Source organism: Zerene cesonia, chromosome 3, assembly GCF_012273895.1.
Source record: "Zerene cesonia ecotype Mississippi chromosome 3, Zerene_cesonia_1.1, whole genome shotgun sequence".
Lineage (NCBI taxonomy): Eukaryota > Metazoa > Arthropoda > Insecta > Lepidoptera > Pieridae > Zerene > Zerene cesonia.
This window is the reverse complement of record NC_052104.1, coordinates 5251628-5277169: the sequence shown is the minus strand read 5'-3', so window position 1 is coordinate 5277169 and position 25542 is coordinate 5251628. Positions and strand designations below refer to the sequence as shown.

General features: G+C 31.8%; 3 protein-coding genes across 5 annotated transcripts; 2 read left to right on the top strand and 1 right to left on the bottom strand.

Annotated features, from left to right (window-relative positions):
* Positions 1-58: 58 nt before the first annotated feature.
* LOC119836515 (retinoid-inducible serine carboxypeptidase-like) lies at positions 59-3953 on the top strand. Its single transcript, XM_038361889.1, has 9 exons — positions 59-352; positions 470-717; positions 820-919; positions 1325-1455; positions 1531-1641; positions 1817-2141; positions 2396-2473; positions 2830-2978; positions 3658-3953. The coding sequence occupies exons 1-9, from the start codon at positions 295-297 to the stop codon at positions 3715-3717; spliced, it is 1260 nt and encodes a 419-aa protein (XP_038217817.1). The 5' UTR covers positions 59-294; the 3' UTR covers positions 3718-3953.
* Positions 3954-4172: 219 nt separating this feature from the next.
* Positions 4173-20396, bottom strand: LOC119836496 (RUN and FYVE domain-containing protein 2). Of its 3 annotated transcripts, none has more exons than XM_038361866.1 (14): positions 20122-20396; positions 16729-16907; positions 16433-16542; positions 15908-16115; positions 15280-15458; positions 13635-13771; positions 11678-11736; positions 10862-10987; positions 10064-10204; positions 7372-7469; positions 5650-5791; positions 5214-5288; positions 4905-5135; positions 4173-4565 (listed from the first exon to the last, which is right to left on the bottom strand). In XM_038361866.1, the coding sequence occupies exons 1-14, from the start codon at positions 20291-20293 to the stop codon at positions 4440-4442; spliced, it is 1983 nt and encodes a 660-aa protein (XP_038217794.1). In that variant the 5' UTR covers positions 20294-20396; the 3' UTR covers positions 4173-4439. The 3 variants fall into 3 exon arrangements, with proteins under 3 accessions (XP_038217794.1, XP_038217786.1, XP_038217803.1); XM_038361858.1 differs by lacking the exon at positions 20122-20396 and adding an exon at positions 17384-17854; XM_038361875.1 differs by lacking the exons at positions 4173-4565; positions 4905-5135; positions 5214-5288; ... (1 more) ...; positions 7372-7469; positions 20122-20396 and adding exons at positions 7493-8091; positions 17384-17856.
* A 1160-nt stretch (positions 20397-21556) lies between these two features.
* On the top strand, positions 21557-23730 carry LOC119839248. The gene is made up of 6 exons (XM_038365473.1): positions 21557-21804; positions 21916-22279; positions 22359-22571; positions 22860-23025; positions 23423-23556; positions 23641-23730. Exons 1-6 carry the CDS (start codon positions 21557-21559, stop codon positions 23728-23730), a joined length of 1215 nt encoding a protein of 404 aa, XP_038221401.1.
* Positions 23731-25542: the final 1812 nt, after the last annotated feature.

Genomic DNA, 25542 nt, shown 5'->3' with positions numbered 1-25542 from the left:
ACGAAATACAGTCGTAATATATTGAAAGTATTTAGTGTACTTATTACTTATATATAACATTCTGACGTGTCGGATATCCTACATTTAATAGGAAACACGTGACAAACAAACAACTAAACGAGGATAAGTACAATCCGTTATTTTGTTGATTAAACATATTAATTCATTAATTTAAAGTACTATGATATCACCACACACAATAATTCCTAAATGTGGTCAAACGCTTCGAGCTAAAGCTGTCGAGTGCATGCTTGTTTAGCATTATTAGCTCTATACAGTTTCTATGTTCTAATAATGAAAAGTTTAATTTTTATAGTAATCGTACGCACTTTGGTTTTAGCTTCATGTGACGGTAAGTCTTATTTCTGTTTATTTACACCTGCGCAATAGGTACTTCCTGTTATTCTATATTTTAATGTCACGTCTATCTACGCGAGTTATTTATTAGACACGATTAATTTTATTTTAGAACAAAACCCATACCTAGAAGCCCTTCGTGACAAACCTTGGAAAAGCGTGCACAGGTATGTCGAAGTGCGACCAGGCGCTTTTCTTTTCTACTGGTTTTATTATGCCGATGGAACAACGAATGGCGCTGAACAAAAACCCCTAATAATTTGGATCCAGGGTGGCCCAGGAAATACAGCTACTGGTATCGGAAACTTTTGTGAAATTGGTCCTTTAACAATGGACATGAAACCTAGAAATCACACTTGGGTAAATAAGTCTATAATACGAATAAGAATATATTAAATAGATTAGCGACTTTGAAACTGTACTAGATTAATAATTTGTTTAATTACATTGTAATGATTTAAGATAAGAGGAAGAAACGTGTTATTGGTAGATCATCCAGTAGGAACAGGATTCAGTTACGCCTTGAACAAGTCTCTCTATGTGAAATCTGACCGAGATGCAGGTATGTTGGATTATTTAAAGATTAACGATAAAGTTATGTACTTACACTTGTTGGTAAATAGTAACTTAAGTTTTGATTTTTCAACATTTGAATTAGCTCTTCTAAATTTAATCTTATAATTTTTAGTATTTGACACTTTGTAGAGTATTCGCTTGTCTATAATATTTTATCTAATTAATCTTGCGTTCCGAAGACAAATGCTACTGTTTTTTGTTTAAGTACTATCAATTTTTTTATTTATTGATTACTACCATGTCTATTAATATACCTTCAACCATCTAGGTATGTAAAAAAATCAAAAGGTACTATTATAAAATAACTTATTAGATTTTCTTTTACTTATAACGTCGTAGATACGTAACATATTAAAAAATATAAAAAAAAAAATCCATTCATCAATTTCAGCAAGAGACCTGTTACGTGCAATAAAAGCATTTTTAAAGATTCACAAGGAATTTCGTAAAACACCTACTTACATTATTGGCCAAAGCTATGGGGGAAAGTTAAGTGCGAGGTTGGGGTTTTATTTACATTTGGTACGTAGGTACTATTTACATACAGACTTGTTTAGGTACTAATATATGGTGTAAATGAAAATATATCGATTTCAGGCCATTAAAAATAAACATTTAAAAATGAACTTGAAAGGCATTGGGATCGGTAGTGGTTGGATCGATACTAAGGAAAGTTCTATACAGCAACCCCGATATTTATATGACATGGTACGTATAGAATTAATGAGAGGAAAATAATTTATTTTTAAATATTTGCAGTATACGTATATGCCTAAGCCACTAAAAAAAACTTTATTTAAAAAATGTAATTAAATGTTACAAATAATGTAATCTCCAGTCGTATTTTATCTTATCTCTTATATCTTTTTTGCTTATTTTTCAGGGTTTGATAGACATAAAAACTTACAACAAAGCTATGGACATAGCAAAAAACATAAGCTATCTTATAAGCATCAGACAACACGCTAAAGCAGCGGAATATGATAACTTGATGTTCCAGACCTTTATAAATGACACGAGTACAGACGTTAATTTAGAAAATATCAATAAGTTCAGTAACTATTGGGCATTAAACGACTTGTCTCTTAAAGTAAACTTATACGTCAAACCAACGTTGGCTGTAAATCAATCTATTAATTGGAACTATATATCATATTCCGCGTATTATGGTTTAAAGAATGACTTTGTTTTGCCTGGTACCAAATTTTGTAAGTAATTAACCTTTTCAAATAACATTAGCAACGACCTTATTGTCTCGATGGGATAGTTCTTTCTGGAATTTCAACACTTTTAAAGTGTAACGATTTATAATTGTTAAATTTATATACGTACAAAAACTTTTAATATACCTACATAAATGACCTGACCCATTAACCAGATATTGGATCTTCAATTTAGAACATTGCAGTGTCTAAAGTTAAAAGATAAATAGTTGCAATTATACATATCTTTTTATTTTTAGTAGAAACTTTGCTGAACCGCACTAAGTTAAGAATTGTGGTTTTTAATGGAAATCTGGATGCAGTTACACCTCTTAGTGGTAAGTCAATCGAGTATCAAAATCAAATCTTATAGTGTTTAAAATGTATAAGACAGTTCAATTAATTATTAGAGTAGAAAACTGTATTTAAAAACAACTTGGCCAAGAGCCCATTCACCTATCAAGGTGCGACATTCACCTACCTGCTACCATGTTGCTCATTATGAGAACAGTATAATGTAAGAAATAATTGGCGATTCAAAGCAATTAAAAGTAAATGTTTACTTTAAAATATCAGCAATTTCTATATTTCATTTAAAATATGCCATTTGGTAAAAAGTATCAAAACAAAAAAACTTTATGCATGATATCTATAATGATAATCTAAACTAATGCTGATTATTGTCCTTTATTAGCCGCAACAAATTGGGTACATAACCTAAAATGGTATGGTGCAAAAAAATTTATGGAGTCGACAAGAAAACCTATTCGTGGTCGTCGTAATGGATTTTATAAAAGCTACGACAATTTTAGTTTCTGGGCCGTATTCGGCTCCGGACATTGGGTAACTCATTTTATCAATTTATAATATAAAAAAATGTGTGTGTATATAGAAGATATTAAAAAAATAATAATAGAAGAGGGTTGGAAACTAGCAAAAGAATGTACAAAAAAATTGTGTCTGTTTGTTTGTACACACTGATCTCTGGAATAACTAGACGGATAATCTGTCGATTTATAATCGAGATCTGGAACATTTGATGTTGAAATCAATGATATATATACCTTCCTTAAACCTAATACGTAAAGCAATTTGAAACCTGGCGATCCTTATTCTTATCTTTACTAAGATTAACTCATGAAATTATTATATTGTCACCGATCTTATACGTGTAGAAAGTTTGAATTAAATCTGTCCGTTTGAAGGGGGTCAAAATAGAGTCTAAAGGGCATACAGGTGCACATACAGATGAAGCTAATATAATCATGTAAAAAGGGCTACTTGAATTTGTAATTGGATTGGTAATGTAGAAACTACGATTTTACTCAAGAATGTCACATATAACACTATTTTTCTTGAATAATGGCGGAATATCAAAAATTAATTGCCAAATTGCGTGAAGCCCGAATTAAAAGCAACAACGTGACTTGGTTTATATCTTAGAATTCATTGTTTACACACACACACACAGGTGTTCTTTTTAGTTTTTTGAAACTATATCCATTTTTATTTCATTTTCTAGGTTCCCGAAGACAATCCTACTGCTATGGAACAAATACTAGAATATTTGACTAGTGCGTAAATAGCATTTTATTATTATGACCCTTTATATAAAACTGGCTTTAATATTAAAACGAAAGTTTATAGAATGTGTATATAGAAAATATGTCTATATCTGTGCAATAAAATTACAAAATTAAGGTTCAATTGTGTATTTCATGAAATTAAATTAATTATAACATTTTATTTACATATAATTAATTAACATTTAATAGTTCTACATTTTTACTTGAAGCACCACACTGCAAGATTTTTTTTCAATTAAGTTACAACTCAGAATTTTGCTATTAAGTTTATATAGCATTAACTTATTTTATAATTTATTGAATATAATTATTTGAACACTATTCTGTAAATCTATATAAAGCATTTCAAATGAAAAACATATTAGCAATATAATTGGATTTACGAAACTAAACAATACTATAATAATATCAAATAGTGTTTCAGGAATAATTCGTTATATATTTTTTTTGAGTATAAAACTTTCCATTGTACATAAGAAACTAAAAACATAATAATAGCGAAATGACGAAATTATGTTATATTTGGTCATATATACATAAATATACGCTATGATTACCTTGCCGGTGTTTTGATACTGCTTCGTTGATTTTACAAACATTGAGCGTCCTTAATATATTTCACAAATTAATTATTTTTACAGCACAGTAGCTAATGGCATTTTTATAACAAGATTACAGTCATAATAAATCAGTCTTAGTTATATTTACAAGTATATAGTTACGTGAGTCGAACTTCAGTGAAACACGCATCACACACTCTGACTGGTTTGGTGTTGCCAGCTAATGCTACTGTTTTTTCGCTACAAGCCCCACAAAATATATTGCCGCATCTTCGGCAGTGATGCTAAAATAAAAAGACACAACCTTATTGTACAGTGACATAAAATATTATCTTTAATTTGGTTGAATACACATATCGAAAATCTGAGCGACAAGCAGAGACTTGTAAAAAAACTGACTAATTAAAATATATCAGAATCACTAGGATATCAGACATATGTGGTTTCATTTTCGTAAGTACAAGTTTAAAAACATAGTAATATATTTTTTATTTTTTGGTATGATTTTCTAATCCATGAAAAGAAATCTTTCAAATTTCTATAATTTTCCTGCTTATAAAGTAGAAGATATATAGAAAAGCAGTTAAACACTTCCGTTAGTGAACAGAAATAAGGAACCTTACCTTCCGCCTCGCTATAGTGAATTCCTTTGAACACGCCGCACAAGCTGTGGCATCTTTATCGCTCGTCCAATTAGGCGTCTCCTCCACTGATGCTTTCGCTTCCTTTTCCAACAATTCCGCTAATTGCAGTTTATTCTCGCTTAACGTCGCCCCAACTTCCTCTAGAGTTTTCTGGGCTTCGCTATATTGGATTTTAAGTTGGTGCTGTTCTTCTTGTAGTGTTATATATTTCTACAAGTAAAATCGTATTCAGATTAGTCTATATTATCAGTAAATTAACACAAAACATTATGGATTGCTGTTACTTACTTGTCCAATTGATTTCAATGATTCAACTTCTTGTGTTAACGCTGATATTTTGTCGCGATCGCGTACCATTGAATCCTTAAATATGATAGTGATAAAGACAAATAAAATTGAACGTCAAAGTCAATTGTTTTATCAGTTTCAAATCGTACTCTTGTTGATTAAAACTAATTCGCCATGGAATAATTAGACTAACTATTATCTAGGAATGTGGCATAATTACGTTTTTTAGGACTAATTTTTATAATAAAATGAATAACACACATCCAGCATACATCATATGATTAATATTTTTTTATTAATTTGCGTAGACAGAACTTATAGTAAGGTTGCGAAGAAAATAATAGATCTAGTCTATCAATTACAAAAACTTCTGAAACTTATATGTATACATATATTGAAATATTTGATATCACAGCATTAAATATGTGAAACAAACCTGTAAAGAAACTCTCCATTCCCTTTCGATCCTCAAATCGCTTTCAGCCTTAACGGCCCGAGATTCTGCCGTCGCTGCCTTTTGCCCTAACGATCGTGCACTGTCTTCCAGACTCTTCCTCACAGCCTTATCTTCTTGTAACCTAATATTCGTACGAAAACCAACAGAATATAATGCAAAAGTAGTGTATTCTTAATCCTATAAGTATCAATAGCAGCATATATACTTTGTAACGAATTTGAAGTAATACTGAGAGACTTTTTAGTGTGTAACTATGTATAAAGTGATTATTCAATTGTCATAACACATAACATAAGCTGTTATGAAAAACTTTGATTACCAATGTTTTTGTGTTGTCTAGCTTCATACTGATTTATTTATCGTAACAGATCGTTTAAAACCGATGGCGAACGTGAAAAGGGTACCGATAGTCGATACCTATACAAAGTATACTTGTTTTGTTGTGAAAAATGTATAAATTTTATAAATTTCATCATCAAATTTCATAGGTTTTTTTAGATGTTTATCTCTGTTAAGTATTTCGAACGAACAATATAATCGCTAGTGATTAGATCCTATTTCAATATCGTTGTTTTTTTTTAATTTATTCTCTGGCTTAATTTTATTGTTTTATTAATATTTATTTGTATATTCTATAGATGTAAAAATTATTTCTTAATTTGTTCTTAACTTTAAAAGTTTTAATTAAATATGATAATTTTTTTCTGTGGTGGGGAACAACAGAAGGATGAGGCATATAACAAAAACCACGTATCGCAAATAAACATACAATGTTACAGAGCAGGGTAATATCTAGTTACTAAACCAGATATTTTTTAAACAAATACCAACAATAACATAAATATATCTCTATTATATTGGATTAATTTTCAAGAAAAGAGCATGCAAAATAATATGTGATAATGGCAAACCTACACAATAAACCAAAAAATGGAACAAGCAGTCTGTGGTTCATTCATAAATGAAACATCATTAATGTTGGAATAACCTTTATTATAAAGAAGGCATACATCACTAGAGCTCTGAATTACAAAACTATAAAAGAAAAAAATGATATATTTAATGCTAAATAACAACGCTTACAAGTATGTTGCGCATTTATTCTATTTCATACTATGATATTAAATATTCCTAATAACATTGTATGAGATCAATTTAATTTTTGAATATAATGAAAATATTATTTAGTTTCAAAGATTTTAATCACATTTCAATAATACTACAATATCATTGGTAAAGAATACAAAATACTTTAATATTTGGTATTACTCCTCTTATTCGATACAAGATTAAGTATTGAAGACATAGTATAAGATCAATAATAAAGTTAAATAATAGTAACAATGACGAAATATAACGAATACAAAGACATTTTCGGTTATCAAATAAAATCTAAAAAATATCACGTAACAGGTTATAACTAGAATTGTAAACCACAGCAACAAGAAGCTAAAGCAACTAGCGCCTTGCTTAGAATAAACGAAGTTAATTTTAATAATATTGCTATCAAAATATTCATTTAAATCAGTAAACAGGTTTATTGTAAGGGTTTGCCAATATCAAATGAATTTACTTATAACGTTACGTCAGCAAGCTGTGCATCGCTCACATATAGTGCGATAAAACTTGATATGTCAAGCTGTTACCGCAACAACTTGAATAATCTAGGCACTGTTTTTAGATAAAATATATAAAACCTACTTTTCATCGAGTTGATGTATGGTGCTGCCCATTGATTCAGTCTTTGCTTCCAATTTGGCTATTAGGTCTGTTTTATGTTTCAAGGAACTTTCACATTCCTAAAACAAAGCCACCACAGTTTAACTCGGTTAGAATAGTTCAAATCCTTTGTTAGTATTGACCCTTAAGTGTTAGTAAGCGGTTAAATTGATAGTATATGTAATCGAGGCTAATAAGATGGAATAAATAAGAATATGACTATGTATTATATGTGACCATCATATTTTCCTCTATAATATGGCATATGCGATAGTACATAGATAATTATTTATAATATGCTAATTTTATCTAGAAGGAAACACCACCTCGAATGCTATTTTCTCATTAAATTATTTACAGCGATTTTAAAATTATAGTCTACTCTTCAACACTTTTCATAGGTTTCTCCGTACTATTACCCTTGCGGAACGGTGGTATTTCCTGAAGGTTCAATTTTTTGTTGGGTGGACCCTCATCTTTCGACTTTGTACCCTTTTGGATGCTACTTTGTGCTCTTAATGAATCTAATTTAGCTCCGAAAGTATCGTTAGTGGGAGATTTTAAAGCTTTAACTAGATCGTGATCGGGTCCTAGGAAGTGGTTATATTTTTCGAGGTTGTGAAGTATTTTGCCAATTTGTTCAGCTTTTCCCTGAAGCCTGGAGACCATTTCGCCCTTCTGCGTGAGCTCCACTTCGCATTCCTTCCGTTTTAAAGCGCGGCATTGATGAATACAATAGCATTAGTATATTTACATATCATAAAATACATATACACCTTCAACTACTTAAGCGCTTTATACAGAATATATATTATCCTAGAAGCTGCGGAATGCACTAAGGGGGCGAGGCGTTTTGTAAGAGTGATGTGGTCATATTGATGGGGTAACAAAGCAATAAAAACTAACACTAGTTATGATGATTATTATTAATTTTCTTATGCCAATTTTTCTAGAGAAAGTCTGAAAGATACTTTCTCTATGTATAAACATTATCTTATACATACGAAAATATTAATTTTTCTCTTGAACAATAGGGAAGCGTTTTACCACTATCTTGCCTGCTGGAAAGCGAGGACGTGGTCTAAGATGGAGCGCATTTCCGTAGAAGGTATCTAATCACTCTAAGGTTGAACGCTTACTACTAAGTGCTTCTAGATGGAAGTTTATTATTTCTTTAACGCACTTATAATTGTCTATATTTAGTATTATTTAAGTAACATTAGAACGAACGAAAGACAATGGAATTGATTGTATAGCATCAAATATTTTTAGGATGACACAGTGATTTATTCGATAAGTCGAAGGTATGATTATAATGATTATCTCGAAGAGAATGCATGGGCGGAAAATATTAGCTCCCACACTCGAAGATCGGCCTTGGTGGGACGATGACATGATTCATTGAGATTGTTTACAAACGCATTAACGTAATGCAGATAATAGTTAATTTATAAGTTTGTAAATAATATCCAAAAGATATAGTTTTCCTTATATTTCATTACATCATACATAATTGGTTCTATATAAATATTTTCTAAATTAGATTGATTGATAAACAATTGATTTCGTATAGTGTAGCTTTAGAACACTAGATTTTTAATCAAAGTCTCAATATCCCATACATTAAACGAAGACTCTTAGACGGACGAAGACGGTGAATTATGCGGCAATCGATCCAAAGGTTGAAACGCGGGAGGAACGAACCCGAGCTGTATGATGTTAGCAGCTCGGGACACTATTTAGGGGCTGTCATGCGAATTTTTAATGTTCGTATCTTTTATAATGTCTAATTAAAGTGTCATATAATTAGGTTTTAAAATTGTATAGATGTCAACTCGTGTTTACAAGGAACTGCATTTTCAACATTACTATATTATTGAGCTGTGTCAACCTCGACAATATCTTGACACTTTCGGCTTTAACTTCGAGGCGACTTTACTACGTCTCAAATACGCATGGTGGTATCATTACATTGGAATGTATATTTTATGCCCTAAAAATAGAGCGCATTTTGAAATGCTTGACATGAGGCGGTATTGTATCGTAGCAGTGTAAGTAAGATGCATGTGCCCATGATGACGGCAGATTTTGCTATCTTTTAAAACTGTCGTTGCGACATGCATGAACTTGAAATGACGTCATTATAATAATAAATAAGGCTCATTACAATAATTGTTATACAATGACCGTGACCGACGCAATTCGCTCATTTCGAGGTCGATTAATTGTGGAAGAGCGAATAATTTGAACTGAATAGTGATAATAGCATAGAAAAGCAACGAAGTGGGTTTTGAAATAATTTTGTTACGGTTAGTTCAAGGTCTCTACGAAGCCATTAACGGTCAAGGTACAAAGGGTACAAAATCCTACACAGTTAAGCATGCTTTATAAACTTATAGGGCTTGCCATTAAAGAAGGAATTTGAAATCGGTTTCGAATTGAAGATATTAATTTGTATTTATGTTCATCTCTATTCAACTAGCATTACTGTAATACTATATTTAGGTACTTGAAATATATACCAAATCCTGTGATTAGATAGAGAACATATTTCAAGTTAAAATTTTTCATGACGAAAATTTTTTTAATTTTTCTGTCATCTAGTTTATAAATTATAGTAATCCATATATCCTTCTTTAATGTCAAAATAGAAATAACAAATTGTGAGTGTTACCTGCAGCTTTTTGTACATTTCCAAATTAATCAGTTTTATGTCGTCTAATTGTCTCCTCAAAGAAATGATAGTGTCTTGTTTATCATGAATATCTTTTTCTAACAGTTTCATTGCTACTTCCATTTCCGCTTTGAGCGATATCTGAAAATTGTTTAATGTTTGTTTTAAATAATTACTTTAGACTTTATTTGATCGAAAATCTTTATATATTTCTGGAAGATAATTATTTAACGAAGTAAAGAGTTGTGTTTCTAAACAAAACAGTGTAAGAATTGTTGAATTATAATGTTTTATTAAACTCATACTTAATTCGATAATATTAAAGAGATAACGGTCCTATAGTTCTATTATTTTATAGAACACTAGCAAACCCGGCGAACTCCGTTTCGCCAATTTTCTTTGCTATAAACCTCACGGTGCCCGAGACCTTTCCAACGAATGCAAAACCGTGGAAATAGCTTCGTGCGTTCTGAAGTTATAGCGTCAGGAAGGAAAACCCGACTTATTTTTATATAGTAGATAAGGATTCTTTTAAGTTAGATTACTTTTAAAATTATATGCTTTTCATGTCTTCTTCTTAATAATAAGAATACTCGGTTGCCGAGACTATGTGGCATACAACATCAGTAGGAGAATCCAAATTTCTACTGAAATTCATGCCTTAAGTTACCAATTTTCAACAAATTAAATTAAGATTCGAATAGTTTTTATATAGGAAAACATTTCAACTATTACAATGGTAGCTTATTACTTGTATATGCTATCACTAAAATCACTAAAATTTACATATAAACTTACTTGCAAGTCAAGTTCCTTTTGCAGTTCCGCATTCTTTTTCCTTTCCTCTTCAAAGAACTTGGACAACTCCGTGTCCTTCTCATTTTTAGACTTATCCGACGAAGTACTTTTTACGCTGCGTTTTTCCTTAAAAACAACATCATTGTATTTTTCTTTGGTCGTTAAAAATGACATGCATTTAATATAACGAGTTTCTGGTGATAATTAACTGCTAATATAACAAATGAGTGTTTAATTATAGTATCTTACTAACTCTAATGTTGCACTAAATAATAAAATTTCACAAACAACAAACAATTATTTATGCTCTTTATACATGATTAACGCAATAACGTTGAATTATATCTTAAATCAAAATTTCTGAGAGCTCATTGATAACAATGTGATGAATAATGTTTATTGTAATGGGATTTCAACATGTTTCAACAGTCGATTGACGACTTCAAAAAAAGTCGGAGGTTCTCAGTTTGACCGTATTTTTTTTGGCTTTGTAACCTCAGAACTATCGACAGGGTGAATCGATTTTGATGATTCTTTTTCTTATTGGAGAGCGATTGCCTCCCGTGTGGTTTCGTATTTAAATTTGGCCTACTTATGACAATTTGAAGGCTAAGATGTTTTGTTAATAACAATTACTGTTAATGAATGTTGTTGGAATATTTGGAATTCATTATTTCCTATTATTTATTACTGATTATTTTATATGAATAAACTGATACCGATTTCAAAATGTTTGAGCGTATAAGTCGAATAAAATAAACAATGAGCATTAAAATGGCTTTTAACAAATGATAAATGCATTTCTATATCGCTCACCTCCTCTTCCGAGTGCAATTCCGTCACTTTGATCCTGCTATCTTTAGTAATGTCCTGACCTAAACAAAAAGCACAAGTTATTGCTGGAACGTCGAAAATAACTTCTCGCACGCGTCGCAAAACTTACATGATCTCCAATAGCTATTTTTTGGTTTTGTCGCCGTATTTCCCATCGGGAAGCGGTAGCGCATAACGGTTCGTTAAAACAATTTGGAGACGCGTGATGCGTCGCCGGCATACTAATGTATACTAAGCGATACAATAGAGGTATAGTGAGTCATTATTGTATTGCAAGGTGTCTTATCTGATGCGGATTGAGTTCGTTGCGAATTTCACTTTAATCTTTATGAAGGACTAATACAGAGCGTACGATGTACGTCGAACAATCCTACTTTCAACTGATTAAAAAAAATGAGGAGGTCATCAATTCGACTTTATTGTGTTGTTTATTTATAAAAATAACTAATTTTAAGAATTTCGAGCGATTTTTTTTTTAATTTTTATAGGTTCAGATTATCCCAATAATGAAAACTAATGCATTACTGGTGTTTTTTTGCAATAAACAAGATTGTTACTATTATCAAAAGTTTTGCTTATTATAACAATTATAATAAGATGTTTGTAAAACTATGTATTTTTCTAACTGACTATACTAGATATGTGAAATTATACACCGTTTTAATCATAACGTATCAAAAAACATTATTAAATGAAATAATGTAATAAACGTTCATATATTACTGACATTAATTATTTATTATTATAGCGTAAGATGACGCATATTCTATAATTAATTACCAAATTGTTATGTAAGTGCGTGTGGTCCTTAATACTCGTTATTAAATGACGATTATTATATTGCTTTTTTATGTAGACTTAGTATGTTTTAATACGTTCAGCGTTTCTTGCGTTAGTGTCGGAACACAGACAGACAGATAAAAAAATTTTTGGCTAGTGTTACTTTTACGAGTACAAGACCCCTAGGGGTATTGTTTTTAGTATTTATTGAATGCATATAAGTAATTGAACTCTTCTACAGTTATATTATTTACTAGACGCTCGTCTCAGCACCGCCCGGATATCAAGATTCCTGTTTCATTCCAAGCGTAAAAGTATCCTATCACCCAAATCAGCTCATACCCTGTCTGTATACCAAATTCCGTCACCAAACTCCGTTCAGTAGTTTCAGCGTGATTGACGGAGAAACATCCAAACAAACAAACTTTCACATTTATAATATTATGTATATGTGTGATTTGTTTTATTGGGTATTATTTGTTTTATTTATAATAGAGCAGCGCTTGAACACTAACTCGCTTGATGGTAAGCTGATACGTGGCCTAAGATGGAGTGCGCTTTCCTAGAAGGTTCTTTCCTAGAAGATCAAGTCACTTTTTTCTGTATGACGTCCAGATTGCAGTCGTCAAATTACATCTACAGATATTACCTTTATGGCACAAGAATCAAATTATTAAGAATTTGTTAATTTGGCCAAAAAGACCGTGATTATTGTATGTTTATTTAACCCGATAAACATGTAAATTCTTTGATTAAAAGGGAAGAAGTTTGCTACGTATCAAGGCTCATTCATAAAATCATATAAGATAATATTTGTAATATGTAATTCATAATGTTATGTATATAGTATAAAGCAAGTCGCTTCCCGCGTCTGCCTCTATGTGTGTATTGATACTGTTTTTTTAATAGATAGAGCGATTCAAGTGGTAGGTCTACATGTATAATAACAACCATTATACTCCTCCGGATTTTAACGCGCGCGAACGCGCGGGCAAAAGATGATAATATATAAAATATAATATTTGAAGCTTTTTTTTATTTCCCCTTGTAATATTAAAAATCGTTTCAAATTATTAGTTTAACAATAACAACTTACAATTCTAAATTATCCATTGCAATTTACAATGTGTTAGATTTGATAATTTCACAATATAATTACCCAATGCGTGCTTCAATTGATTGTTCTCCTCAACTAGTTGGATCATAGTATTCTTGGCGATAGCTAGATCTTCTTTCATAAGAGCGTTGGTTGTCGTCAGACTTTCGACTTTCGACTGTAAATTTGCTACAGTCGCACTGAAACAAATTGCTTTTTAAATATAGGAATAATACTTAAAATGCAACCGTCCGTTAATATTAACAAAAAGTAGAAACTTATTTGTTATATAAAAAAGCCGGGGGCTCGAGATTGGGCGTGAGAAAAAAGGAAATTGAAAAATTTTATGATATGATTTTGATGTCTGGATATAGTTAGGAGGCTAGCGAGTGACATTGGCTATTTATAACAATGGTAAGACATCTCACTCCCGTGAGAATTTCCGTTTACTATACAATAAATATGCGTTATTTCAATTCAAATTAATAAACTAATTTTAATAAGTACAAAATAAACTAGATAAATAAGGTAAGTTTCGCTATAAATCGACAACAAAATTGCACTGTAGTATATGGTAGTGTAATACAGTGTGTGTGTGTGTGTGCCTATTTTACGCTAATGAACAAATCGCGTGTTGCGATCTAACTTTTTGCTTCACTTAAACAATGGGTACATTATTCTCTGTTAGAAATATCGATCTCATAAAGAATTAAAAATCGGCCGTCCGAGTATTAGTATTGCAAATCTCAAAATCTCAAACTCATACGTGAATATTGTTATATCCCCATTGATGTAACTTCGTTGGTCAAATTGTAGTATTGGCATTTCAAATGTTGAATTCATACTTTCTGACATAGAATTCTCATGTTCCCTTGAAGTTTTACGTGTATGTGATTATATGATGCACATTCTTATACACGAGTCTCGAGAATTTTATGTCTTACATAATGGCATACCCTATAGAGCTTTTACTTGAGTCTATTTACCATAGAGAATGAAACTAAGTTTAAGACTATGTTCGGCCAAAAATACTTCCATTTCTTTTTCCATGTCATCCAATCAAACCGGTTTCTTATCATAAAATTAGTAGTACGATAAAACGTTATTTAACGATTCAACATCGAATACGAAAGACACATAGTTAGCAATTCAAACGTAATCGTGAACTTGTCTTTTGTAATAAATTCGTGAGCCATTGTTTATTGCGTGACTTTAACTATTCATATTATATTTATGACCGGGACTTCTATACAATGCATTGTAATTTCGGTCTTTATATAAAGCTCATTTCTCTGTAAGTAAATAAAAGCCCTAACAAACAAGTTCATGGGTTAAATTTTTGATTTGCCAAATATTTGAATAATGTTTCTTTTTTTTCCCACACATTATCTTAATTTTTTTTTCAATTTAAAACACCTTACACATATGTCCGAAGTAGCCCAACACAAAAGCAACTTTTCTTGATTTCAGTGATTAGTTAATTCCAACATTAACATAGCAGCACTATATTATATACCAGATTTTCGCCCAAGTTTCGCCTGTAGTACATATATAGCCTATGTCACTCAGTGAAGCGCCAAATTTCCAATGGTGAAATAATTTTTGAAATCGGACCAGCATTTTTAGCGCGAAACCGTTACAAACATGCAAAAAGTTTCTTCTTCACAATATTAGTGTAGATTACTACTGCGTATTAGTTTTCACTCACTTGAGATGCCGATTCAGCTCTTCGATATAATTTTTCTGGTCGAGCATTGTGTTGATGTGGCGTTGTTTCGGCTCATTGTTTCCGTTGTTGCCATTGTTGGCCAAATCGTTGGACGAGTTACTGCCGCGCAGATACAGTGAGAAATCGATTACACCTTGTTGGCTGTCTAAGTCCTCTTCCTGCGTAAATATATATGGGTATTTCATTTATGTTACAAATAATGATTGGAGAGACATGTGTAAACCAAGTTATTTACATATACTGCTTTTAAGATGTAATTGAGTGGTTTTTATTTACCATTGGGTGAAATTTTTTTGTGTAAATTATTTGTTTGTTATGTCATGTACAATAAGAGCTATTTAAAATAAACAAAATGTTAACAAGATATAAAAAACGAAAGTGTAAATTATTCCGCAATAATATTTGTTAATCTGTTTATTTACATTAATCTGATAATATGCAAACCGATATGATAGAAATAACAAAACTGTTTTTATTTGGAAATTAAGGAATAAGATTCTAAAAACATCGCCTTTACCGCGGATAGAGTGAAAGTCTTTCAATTGTCCACATTACTTATCGAAAATATTCATAGGCAGAGAGCTAAGAAAAATCCATATAATCTTACCTTCACACACAAATTACAGTCAACGACGTTAAGTCCGACTAGGAGGCCTGTGATGATAACAGCTTCTTCATTCAACATCAGCGCATGAGGTTCAAAATATTCCTCCAGTGTTTCCTCGCGGTGTTCCAATAAAATTCTAAGATAATCCGCAAGTCTCTTTTGCATGAGCGCCAGCCTAAGCCAAGCTCTTGCGCGGCCCATAGCGGTCCTGGGAATACAAATAATAGTTAAATCAATATAATAATAACATAAAATAATATACAGTTAAATCAATATAATAAACATAAAAATCCAATTGCTGTTCGTAACTCTCGAGAAACTTGAGAGTGGCTTTCCCGATTTTGATAATTTTGATTTGGGGTTAAAAGGTGAAAAATACGGATAAATGTTTCAAAAAAGGTATATGAAGTTGCGAAGTTCGAAGGGTCAGCTAGTTTTCAATAGATTTGATGTATATTCATTTATTACAATACCTCATCAACGCTATTAAAGAACAGATTAATATTACGTTCAAATCATACTAACTTAACAGTCGGCAAATCCCTCACACTAGCCGTTATGTCAGCGGCCTCGGGTGAATATTTTTCAACCATTTGAAGTATGTCCCACAGCTCCTTCTTTGGTCCGAGGAGACCCTGAAAACGTAATTGCGTTAAAAGCCGTATAAGAAGTTTATGAATATAAGAAATAATAAGAAATTACGTCATCAAACAAAGTCGTTTCAAATGCTATTAGTAGACAATAGTTGTAAGGCTGTATTATTTATAGAAGTACGTATGTTAACGGAATCCTACGTAATCTTTGAAACGGTTTTCGTGTACCTTCTTCGGTTTAAGGCCGTGACGCATGACATGTTCGAGAACAATGAAGAAATGGTGTAGCGGCAAATGATCACTGTCGAGCATCCGGCCATAGCGCAGGGATTGCTCAATCAACTCCTTCACAATCAGTTTCGAGATGTTCACGAGATTACTGCGTTCTATAACAACTGGATCTCGGGCTAAAACAAATACTGTCATTATTAAAATGTAAGATAGTCACATAATATGTTAAAAAGTATCACAGCATAGTATAAAGCAAAGTCGCTTCCCGCGTCTGTCCCAATGTATGTATGTATGTATGTATGTATGTATGTATGTATGTATGTATGTATGTATGAATACTTATATCTTTACATCTACGCAAAAGATTTTGATGGGTTTTTTTTAATGGATGAGAGTGATTTAAGAGGAAGGTTTATATGTATAATAACATCTATTAAACTACTCCGAATCCGTCGAGTTCTGTATGTAAATATCCATTACAACAGATGATCTATTATCTATATATCTTTAAGACTTGCATGTTTTTGTATGATTACAACTTATCTAATTCATGCTCTACTGAATGAAACTATGTGTGACAAAAAATGTCAAATGGGGCAAAAAAGTCAATAGTGCATGATTCACTACGTACGAACCGCAGTATAAGATTTACCCATTAAAGAATGCATAGGATCATCCGGAGATAGCGCACCATTGTCAGATGGGCGGATGTAAGAATCCTGCATCTCCATATCGTGCAGCTCCTTCAAACACAACCACTCGCCGTCGACTGACACGCGAAAGTTGCATAGGTAAATGGTGTCTTGCGCCCCGGCCATTTCGGCATCGGGGTTACCGTCACCTTCGATACCCGATGGGAGTCCCAACTCCGGCAAGGGATCTACCCCACGAACCGCAGCAAGAGAACGCATAATAACGCAGCAAATAAACTATGAAGCGAAAAAACAAGCACACTCGATTGAATTGTGATCACTGTCCCGTATACATATTACGGTATTTTTACAGGTCAAATATCTTGACTTTAGATATAAAGCCCAAGTCTATATTTCACTGCAAAATAAATTATGATATTTTGATGGCAAGGAAGTTCTTGCTAGGACAATGTCACACAAATGGGATTTCCAGTAAGTTCACTGTTAGTATTGATTTTCCCGCATAGCGCGTAGGGTTCGGGAAAATCAATACTATATGCGAAGTCATGCCATCTACTGGAAAAGCGGGAAATGTGACTTAAGATTGTTTGCAATGGATGAATATACATCGTGTTGTTGAAAATATCCTACAGATGACCCAGTGTTCAATCGAGTAAGTACAGTAAAAAACTAACAATAAAAACATTTTCTGACATATTTTCTTTTCTTTACATAAAAATTGTTAATAAAAAAATTTGACATAACAACAACTATTCATTACACAAAATATTTCTGTTAGACTATTAAAAGCATAAAATAAATCTCAACTTAACACAATTATTTCGCAAATTCAAATTCTTGGGAAATACAAATGTTGGTTGCATGAAATCAAACAAGACATACAAGTAACAGAGTAAAAAGTGTTCATAGATTGATTTTGAGGAGGGTTAAAACTGGGGTAAATAGTGGAGTAGGTTTAAAATTGGAGGGTAAAAGCTCATATTACAATAAATTTATGGCAATGATTTCTAAGCAAATTGATGATCATTTTCCGATCCGATTTTCCGATCAGCACTACAATCCTATCATACTTATATGATAAATAAGGGAGCTTTTGAGGATGGATTACTTCAGAACTATAAAAACTATTGATTAATTATCATATCAGTAGTAATGCCCAAAGAGTAGTATATAGTAGTTCAATGACGTCAAAAGCTGAAGACGTCCAGACAATGTCATGGTTGGTACAACTCCATATTAATTGAAAAAATAGTAATGATGAAAATGAAATTAAAACATGCAAGCGGTAGCCCCTAAGCTGCTTACAAAATTGTGTATGTATGTAGTTCGGGCTAATTCCTCCAGTGACTCGATCCTCGCCCCCCCGCAGGATTGATCCGTCTAAATATATTCACTGAGTAACTGTATGTATTATTAGATAGTAGAGGTATTATATTACTGTTCAAACTATGGTTATGTGAAAATGAGGATGGAATCATGACTAGTCCTACACATAGAATAAATAATTGTATTGTTTGTAGTACCTATCAAATAAAACTTAAAAACAAAATTGATAAACACCAATCAAATCCTAAAAAAAACACCTCATATTGAATGAAGTTTATTAATATGCTATGATTCCTTTGCTATAATTATACCTAAAAAACTAAAACCTAAAAACGTAATAATTGGACCCATTTTGAACATAAACTCCCTTTTTTACAAAAACAGTGTCATATTTGTACCCAAAATGTTTTAAGGTACATTGAATAATGTGCAATGTTTTTATTTTCAGTATCAATTATATCCTTAAAGAGGTAATTATCTACTACTTTATGATATATCGCTAGATGGCACCCAAATAACAAATATAAGTGCAGTGAGCAAATCTTCAAGGTCATTGGGCAATGTTATGATACACCTTTAAGACAAAATCATGAAAAGAAGAGTGATAGTGTCATAAATAATTTTGAATGAAATAGAAAGGTAAGCTGGAAGTAGAATGTAAAGAGATATGAACATGAATTGAGGAAGTGCATGCAGGTAAGAATATTTGCATATGCAAAATATATATAGGCAATTAACTTGCAATGTGCGGTGAATTGTTCAGATAATTTTATAACTGGTCAATGGCCTATGTAGTAGGAATAGCAATTGTATAATTGCACATTATTTGCACCATAAAATATTATGCATAGTTGGCTAGTGTTCATTTATAATTATCCCTGGGTAATTAGTAGTGGTTGGCAAGTTTCAGTGTTAATCCAATACATTGTATTAAATTATATTTTTGTTTATTAGTTTTGTTCAGAGAAGATGCAATAACAAAGTTAACATGATACCTTTATTAACCAGTGGTAAATAGTAGTATATCATAAAACCACACCATTGCCACATGAAGGAGAGATAAATAATCTATATATTATTTAGAGGTAAAATTTGTGAGATTGTGTTGTAGGGGATAATTTTTGGATCTCCGGAATCAATTTAAAAAAATTATTTTACCAATAGAAAGCCACATTATATGTAAGTGTGAGGAATATTTTATTTAGTTTTTATCCAAGGTGGTATCGGCTACGAGCGGCTTGTTTTAAAATTTACTATGCTTTTGAAGGTCATGCAATAGATGATTATAAATGAATAAATTATATGTAAACCAGATGTTGTTTTTTTACATGTTCATTGTCAAATGTTACTGTTATATATTTTAGTAATAATGGGAAGGATGATGAAGATTTTATGTAAAAATTTTTCTTACTTTTTGTTGTGTAGAAATAAGATTTCTCCGGTCTGGATAATAACATTTCCGGCCATTTCTCGTCCTTTGATGATGATACTGACGGAGATCTCTCCTGTATTTGAGATTTAAATGAGGACACTGACGTTGTTGGAGAATCCTCAGAATTATTTTTGGATGAATTAGAAGCCATCGTTTTTATCCTTTCATTATTTTACACAGCATTCTGTTCAAACAAATTTGTTTTCGTTGTATGGGAATACGCGGCCGATATTGACATAATGACACTGACATTTACAAGTGAAATTTAACAACTGACAAGTGCCGACTGACATCTGATCATCTGACACATTGATAACTTCTTTGTTTAGGCTGTGTTTAAAAACCAAAAGAAACGTATATGTTAGACCTGATTACAAAATTACGTATATCTAGTAAATTTTAAATCATTATCGTAATTTAAATTTTAAATACAATAGTTGTTTATTGAATAATTAGAGTTGTTAATAATGGAGATACAGTACCACCAAGTAAACTGCCTATGTGCCTCTGCCATATTTAAGCTGTCTGAATAATATTCCGGGTATTATTTTTCCCAGATTTGTAGAAGGATAGCAATACATAGAGCACGACTTGACGCAAAAACCTTTTAAACAATACCAATTCAACATCTTTAGTTAAATTTTTCACCATTTCAAAGGTAAATTGGTCGCGTTGTTCTTATGCACGGTGCACATTTATTTATCCATAGATAATTAGCATTCAATTTTCGATTTCGAAAGATCTTCACCAGAAGATTAAAGTAGGTACTTTTATTGCTCTATTTCAGTTGACGGTATATGATTATAGTTCATAAGTGAAGTCCCGTGTCCTCTACTGGGGTATGGGACCGATGATATACATCTGTTTCACTGATCGATTTTCTTTATGGACGAGTAGCTGATCAGCCTTCTGTGTCCTACCAGACCGAGACATTTTTTTTTATTGTCCCCACCGGTAATCGAACCCAGGACCTCTCGGTTCTACGCTCACGCGTTTACCATTGTACCAAGGAGGCGGTCAATTATAGTGCATAATATAATCTAGCGAAAATAATATAAGCGACATAGCTAATTAGCTATGTCGCTTATATTAATTTATATCTTATATGTACCAATTGGTACATATTATGTATGCTTTTTAATTTGTGAAACATTTTATAAGTTGAACAGAAGAAAATGTTTTTGAAATTCATGATCAAAAAATAATTCAAAATTATCGTTTTTTTTTTCAGCCAAATTTAAACTGCTGTATATCTAACATATTTATTATAATCAACACTTAAAAGAATATGCCTATAATAAAATCTCTTTAATAAAATTGTCAAAATCCTAAGTCAAAACTCGAAATTAATATTTAAAGTTATAGGCAGTGCGATAGCTATTTTTTTTATCTTTATGATATTATTTTCAAAGGTATGAATTTCCAAAGTTCACCCGTTTTCGATCCGATAAGAGTGTTAATATTTAATGGTTTATCCCCAACATCTAAATTAATTATAGCTAAAATAATGTCGGGATTTGTGTTTGGCCCATGTCAATTGATTGATCTCTCTATTGTCGTATACTCGAATGAAATTGATAAAGCGGAGATGTTAAAAACTGAAATAGAATCGTGTGCATTTCCTTGTGTGAATTCAGTCAAAGTTTCTTCTGATTTACCTAGGTTGGTACACAATAATAACATAGTATGTATTACTAAACTCACTAGATATCTCGTCGAAAGCATTGTTTCAATTAACTTATTGCTATAATCAGCTAATTTATATATTTTAAGTATTTCAGATGGCGATGTTTTCTGCTTCATAACCAATTTTTCAAACCCCAACATGTTTGATTTCGAAAACAATGAAACAGATGAATGTTTTGATACATTATATCTTCTGACTAAACTAGCAAATAATTTTAGTTGGAATGAGAAAGACCGAGCAGAATCAGAGGAAAAAACAGGAAATTATTTGCCTGGAAAATTAAAGCAATCGCCAAATAAGATACAAAAGCGAAAACCAATTTTCGTTGCAGATGGTTTAATTGCTATAGATATCCTGTATTCATTATCAAAGAATATGCCGTCAGATGCATTTTTCTGCTTTAATTCGTTAACAGCAATAGGAAAATCAGTACTTGGAGAATATTTAAATGTAAGATTTTTTCATTTTAATTTAATATGATGCTGTAAAAATCTTGTATGTAATAGAATAAACCCAATTTAAATAAAAGGTTCAATGTAAGACTATCAATGAAATACTTGTATGGGCGGCAAATGATGAAGTATTTCACATCGAAGTCGAAAAACCTTTATTAATTCATGATGAAGTAGGCGAGACATCACTATGCGATTCAGGAATGATTGGTAAAGACTTCTTAGAATCTTTGAATTTGGATCCCACTCAATTCAACGCTACTTGGATGAAAAAGGATTTCATTGATAAGGTATTAACGAATCCTTTTATAGTACTACTCAATGGGTTTGGATTTTATTTAAGTAATGCTAAAAATTATACGAAGTCATTATTCTTTTTTTTTATAAGTACACGTTAAAATGCTTCGACCTGCGAAATGTGATTAATTGGGTTTTTTTATTGAATTATAGTGTATTGTTTCATGCATAAAATTGATATTAAATCGCATATTACAAAACTTTTATTATAAATAACTGGCCAAAAAGCATTAACCAAAAGTAGGATTCCTGAATTGTATTTTTATATTACTGAATTAAAGGTAGCATCAATCGCACAAAAAAATCCTTACGGAAGTATTTATAAGGCAGCGGAATTTGCTAAAACCCTGAGAGATATTTGGAAAACGCGTGATCCTAAAAACGGGATGAAAACACACAGCTGTAATATGGGCGTCATTAGTGACGGCTCTTTAGGTACAGAAAAAGGTAAATACGACATACTACATTTATCAGGTGCAAATGGCATAGATGATTTGGTGATTCTCTCATTTGGTATTTGATGTGTAATATTTTATTTAAACGAAAAATGCCTTAATATAAAAGTTTACATAAGTATTTAGCATAAAAAGTAGACTAATTTGCAATACAAATTCAGAGGGAAATCCGAGGACATTCTTTCAGTATTTTGATCAGGATTAAATCTGGAGAATTAGCACCTTCAACCGATACTATATTATACCTATAATAATAGTATATTATAATTGCAGGATTTTCTTTATTTTAATATTACGTACAACTACTTACTATTTGGGTTAGCTAAATTATAACGAATTTTAAGTGATAGTAATTATAGGTACGCAGTATCTTATTTATGTTATCGTAGGACTTCCATACATTTTACCAGTTAATTTTAACGATGAGAAGTGGAATGTGAGTAAAATACATTTCCAAGACAACGCACATTTAAAACAAGAGTTAAAAAGGATAAATTCGGCAGCAAAGAAACATCACAAGAAGGTAACATTCTTGAACTTTATGGCAACATTTGTAACTATGTTTGCAAAATTATCCCATTCAGAAAATTTCATAAAATTGTTGCAGTTGATAACTCATTGCAAAAAGTTTCTAGAGGAAAATGTCATTAATCAAGCCTTTATACCGTCGGACATTGATAGTGGATCAGTATATTGAAACCAAATAATAAAAGATTTAAAACATGCATATATATTTTTGCTTCTGTAATAAATTCAATGACGTTTGTATTGGTTACGTTTTATTTTATATTAAACTAGCTAACCGCCCGCGGCTATGCCCGCGTAGTCGCAGGAAACTTAGACCCGGGGTTTTTCTCGCATGTTCCCGTTCCCGTGGGATTTCCGGGATAAAAACTATCCTATGTCCGTCTCCTGGGTCCAAGCTACCTCTGCACAAATTTTCAGCCAAATTGGTTAATCCGTTCTTCAGTTATAAATAGTGTAACTAACACCACTTTCTTTTATATATATAGATGGACATTTTTATGAAACGTTTGACATAAGTGAACACGAAGTTCTAAATTGGCCATTAACTGTTGTCTAACCAATATAAGTATCCAATAGTTGGATAAACTTAATATTTTTTTTATAAAATTCGAAAGTGTATGTTAATGAATTCATTTCAATGGAATTTGATATGTCGGCTGTGTATGGACAGTGACTGATGTAAGCGTTAAATAAATATATTTGTATGATTTTATTTTTATATATTTAGTATAAAGCAACTAAGTAGCTGATAGATCGTCTGATGGTTAGCGACGAGCACCGCCCACGAATATTTAAAAATATAATGTCGGTACAAATATGCAGCTTATTACATTTATTATAGTGTAGGATAAAAGGAATAAAGAAAGGATCGAGGGTGAGAATAAAGAAAAGAAACTGGGACGGATGAGAAAAAGGGTACGCACTCTCGGCGTGCTTTCTTCTAGTAGAAGACCGAAACGCTAAAGCATTTTTTGCACTCAGCATAGACATTGAATTTCGATAGTCACCACAAGATATCAAACAAGAAACTCATGACTTCTCCATGAAATGCCAACTAGCACTTTTATTAAAGAATACATAATACAGAAATAATAATTTGATGTTTCTTCATATAATATCATATAATATCAATCAATATCTAAGTGATCTATGTGATATTATATAAGAGTGTAGAGATGTGAGCTGAAGTCTTATTTTTCTTGAAATTATTAGGTTAATTTGTTAAATTCTTTGAGACATTAATACAGTGCCAAGTGTTGGCCCTGATCTATTGACCAGGCGTCGCCGGTAACGTGGGAAGGGAAAAACAAATAAAAGCGCATTTACCGACCGATTAATATATTCGGCGGGCTTCGGTCTTGAGCCTGGCCGCATCGTTTGTTTAACCTCTTCTGTCAATTTGATTTCCGACCTCAGGGTGTGTAATTTCCATTACGGGCCGCACTTTGTTTGCTTGCGCATTATGCTACTTTAATGTATTATAGGTATAATTAATACTATTAATTAACAAGATTACAAATAACGTAAACATATATCATAGTCAAAATTTAGTAGAGTTTTCAAGATGGACACGATATTTAACTTATTTTGGTACATTGAATATGATCGTAATACTAATTGTACATGTGGATTAAAGTAGGAGTGTTTTTGTGTAATGATTTAAATAATAGGCAAATCTCAAATCATAATAATTTAAAAACAAATATTGATAGAATTTTGCGTTGTAAACTACACTTCATACCATCGAATTTCCAATTCACATTATATGTAAATGCCTGAAAATGTCCTCAACAATACTAAAACCTCTATAAATCTTACTGACCTCAGAACTGTGTTTATAAACAAGTAACCTCCCAAAGCTATCTAAAATCGGTGTTGCGGGTTTCTTAACTTGATATAAAGTTGAAATACTAACTGAGTATCGTATTATCTAAATAGTGGTTAGGTGGGATCTATTCAAAGCGAGCGCCCATTTGCCGAC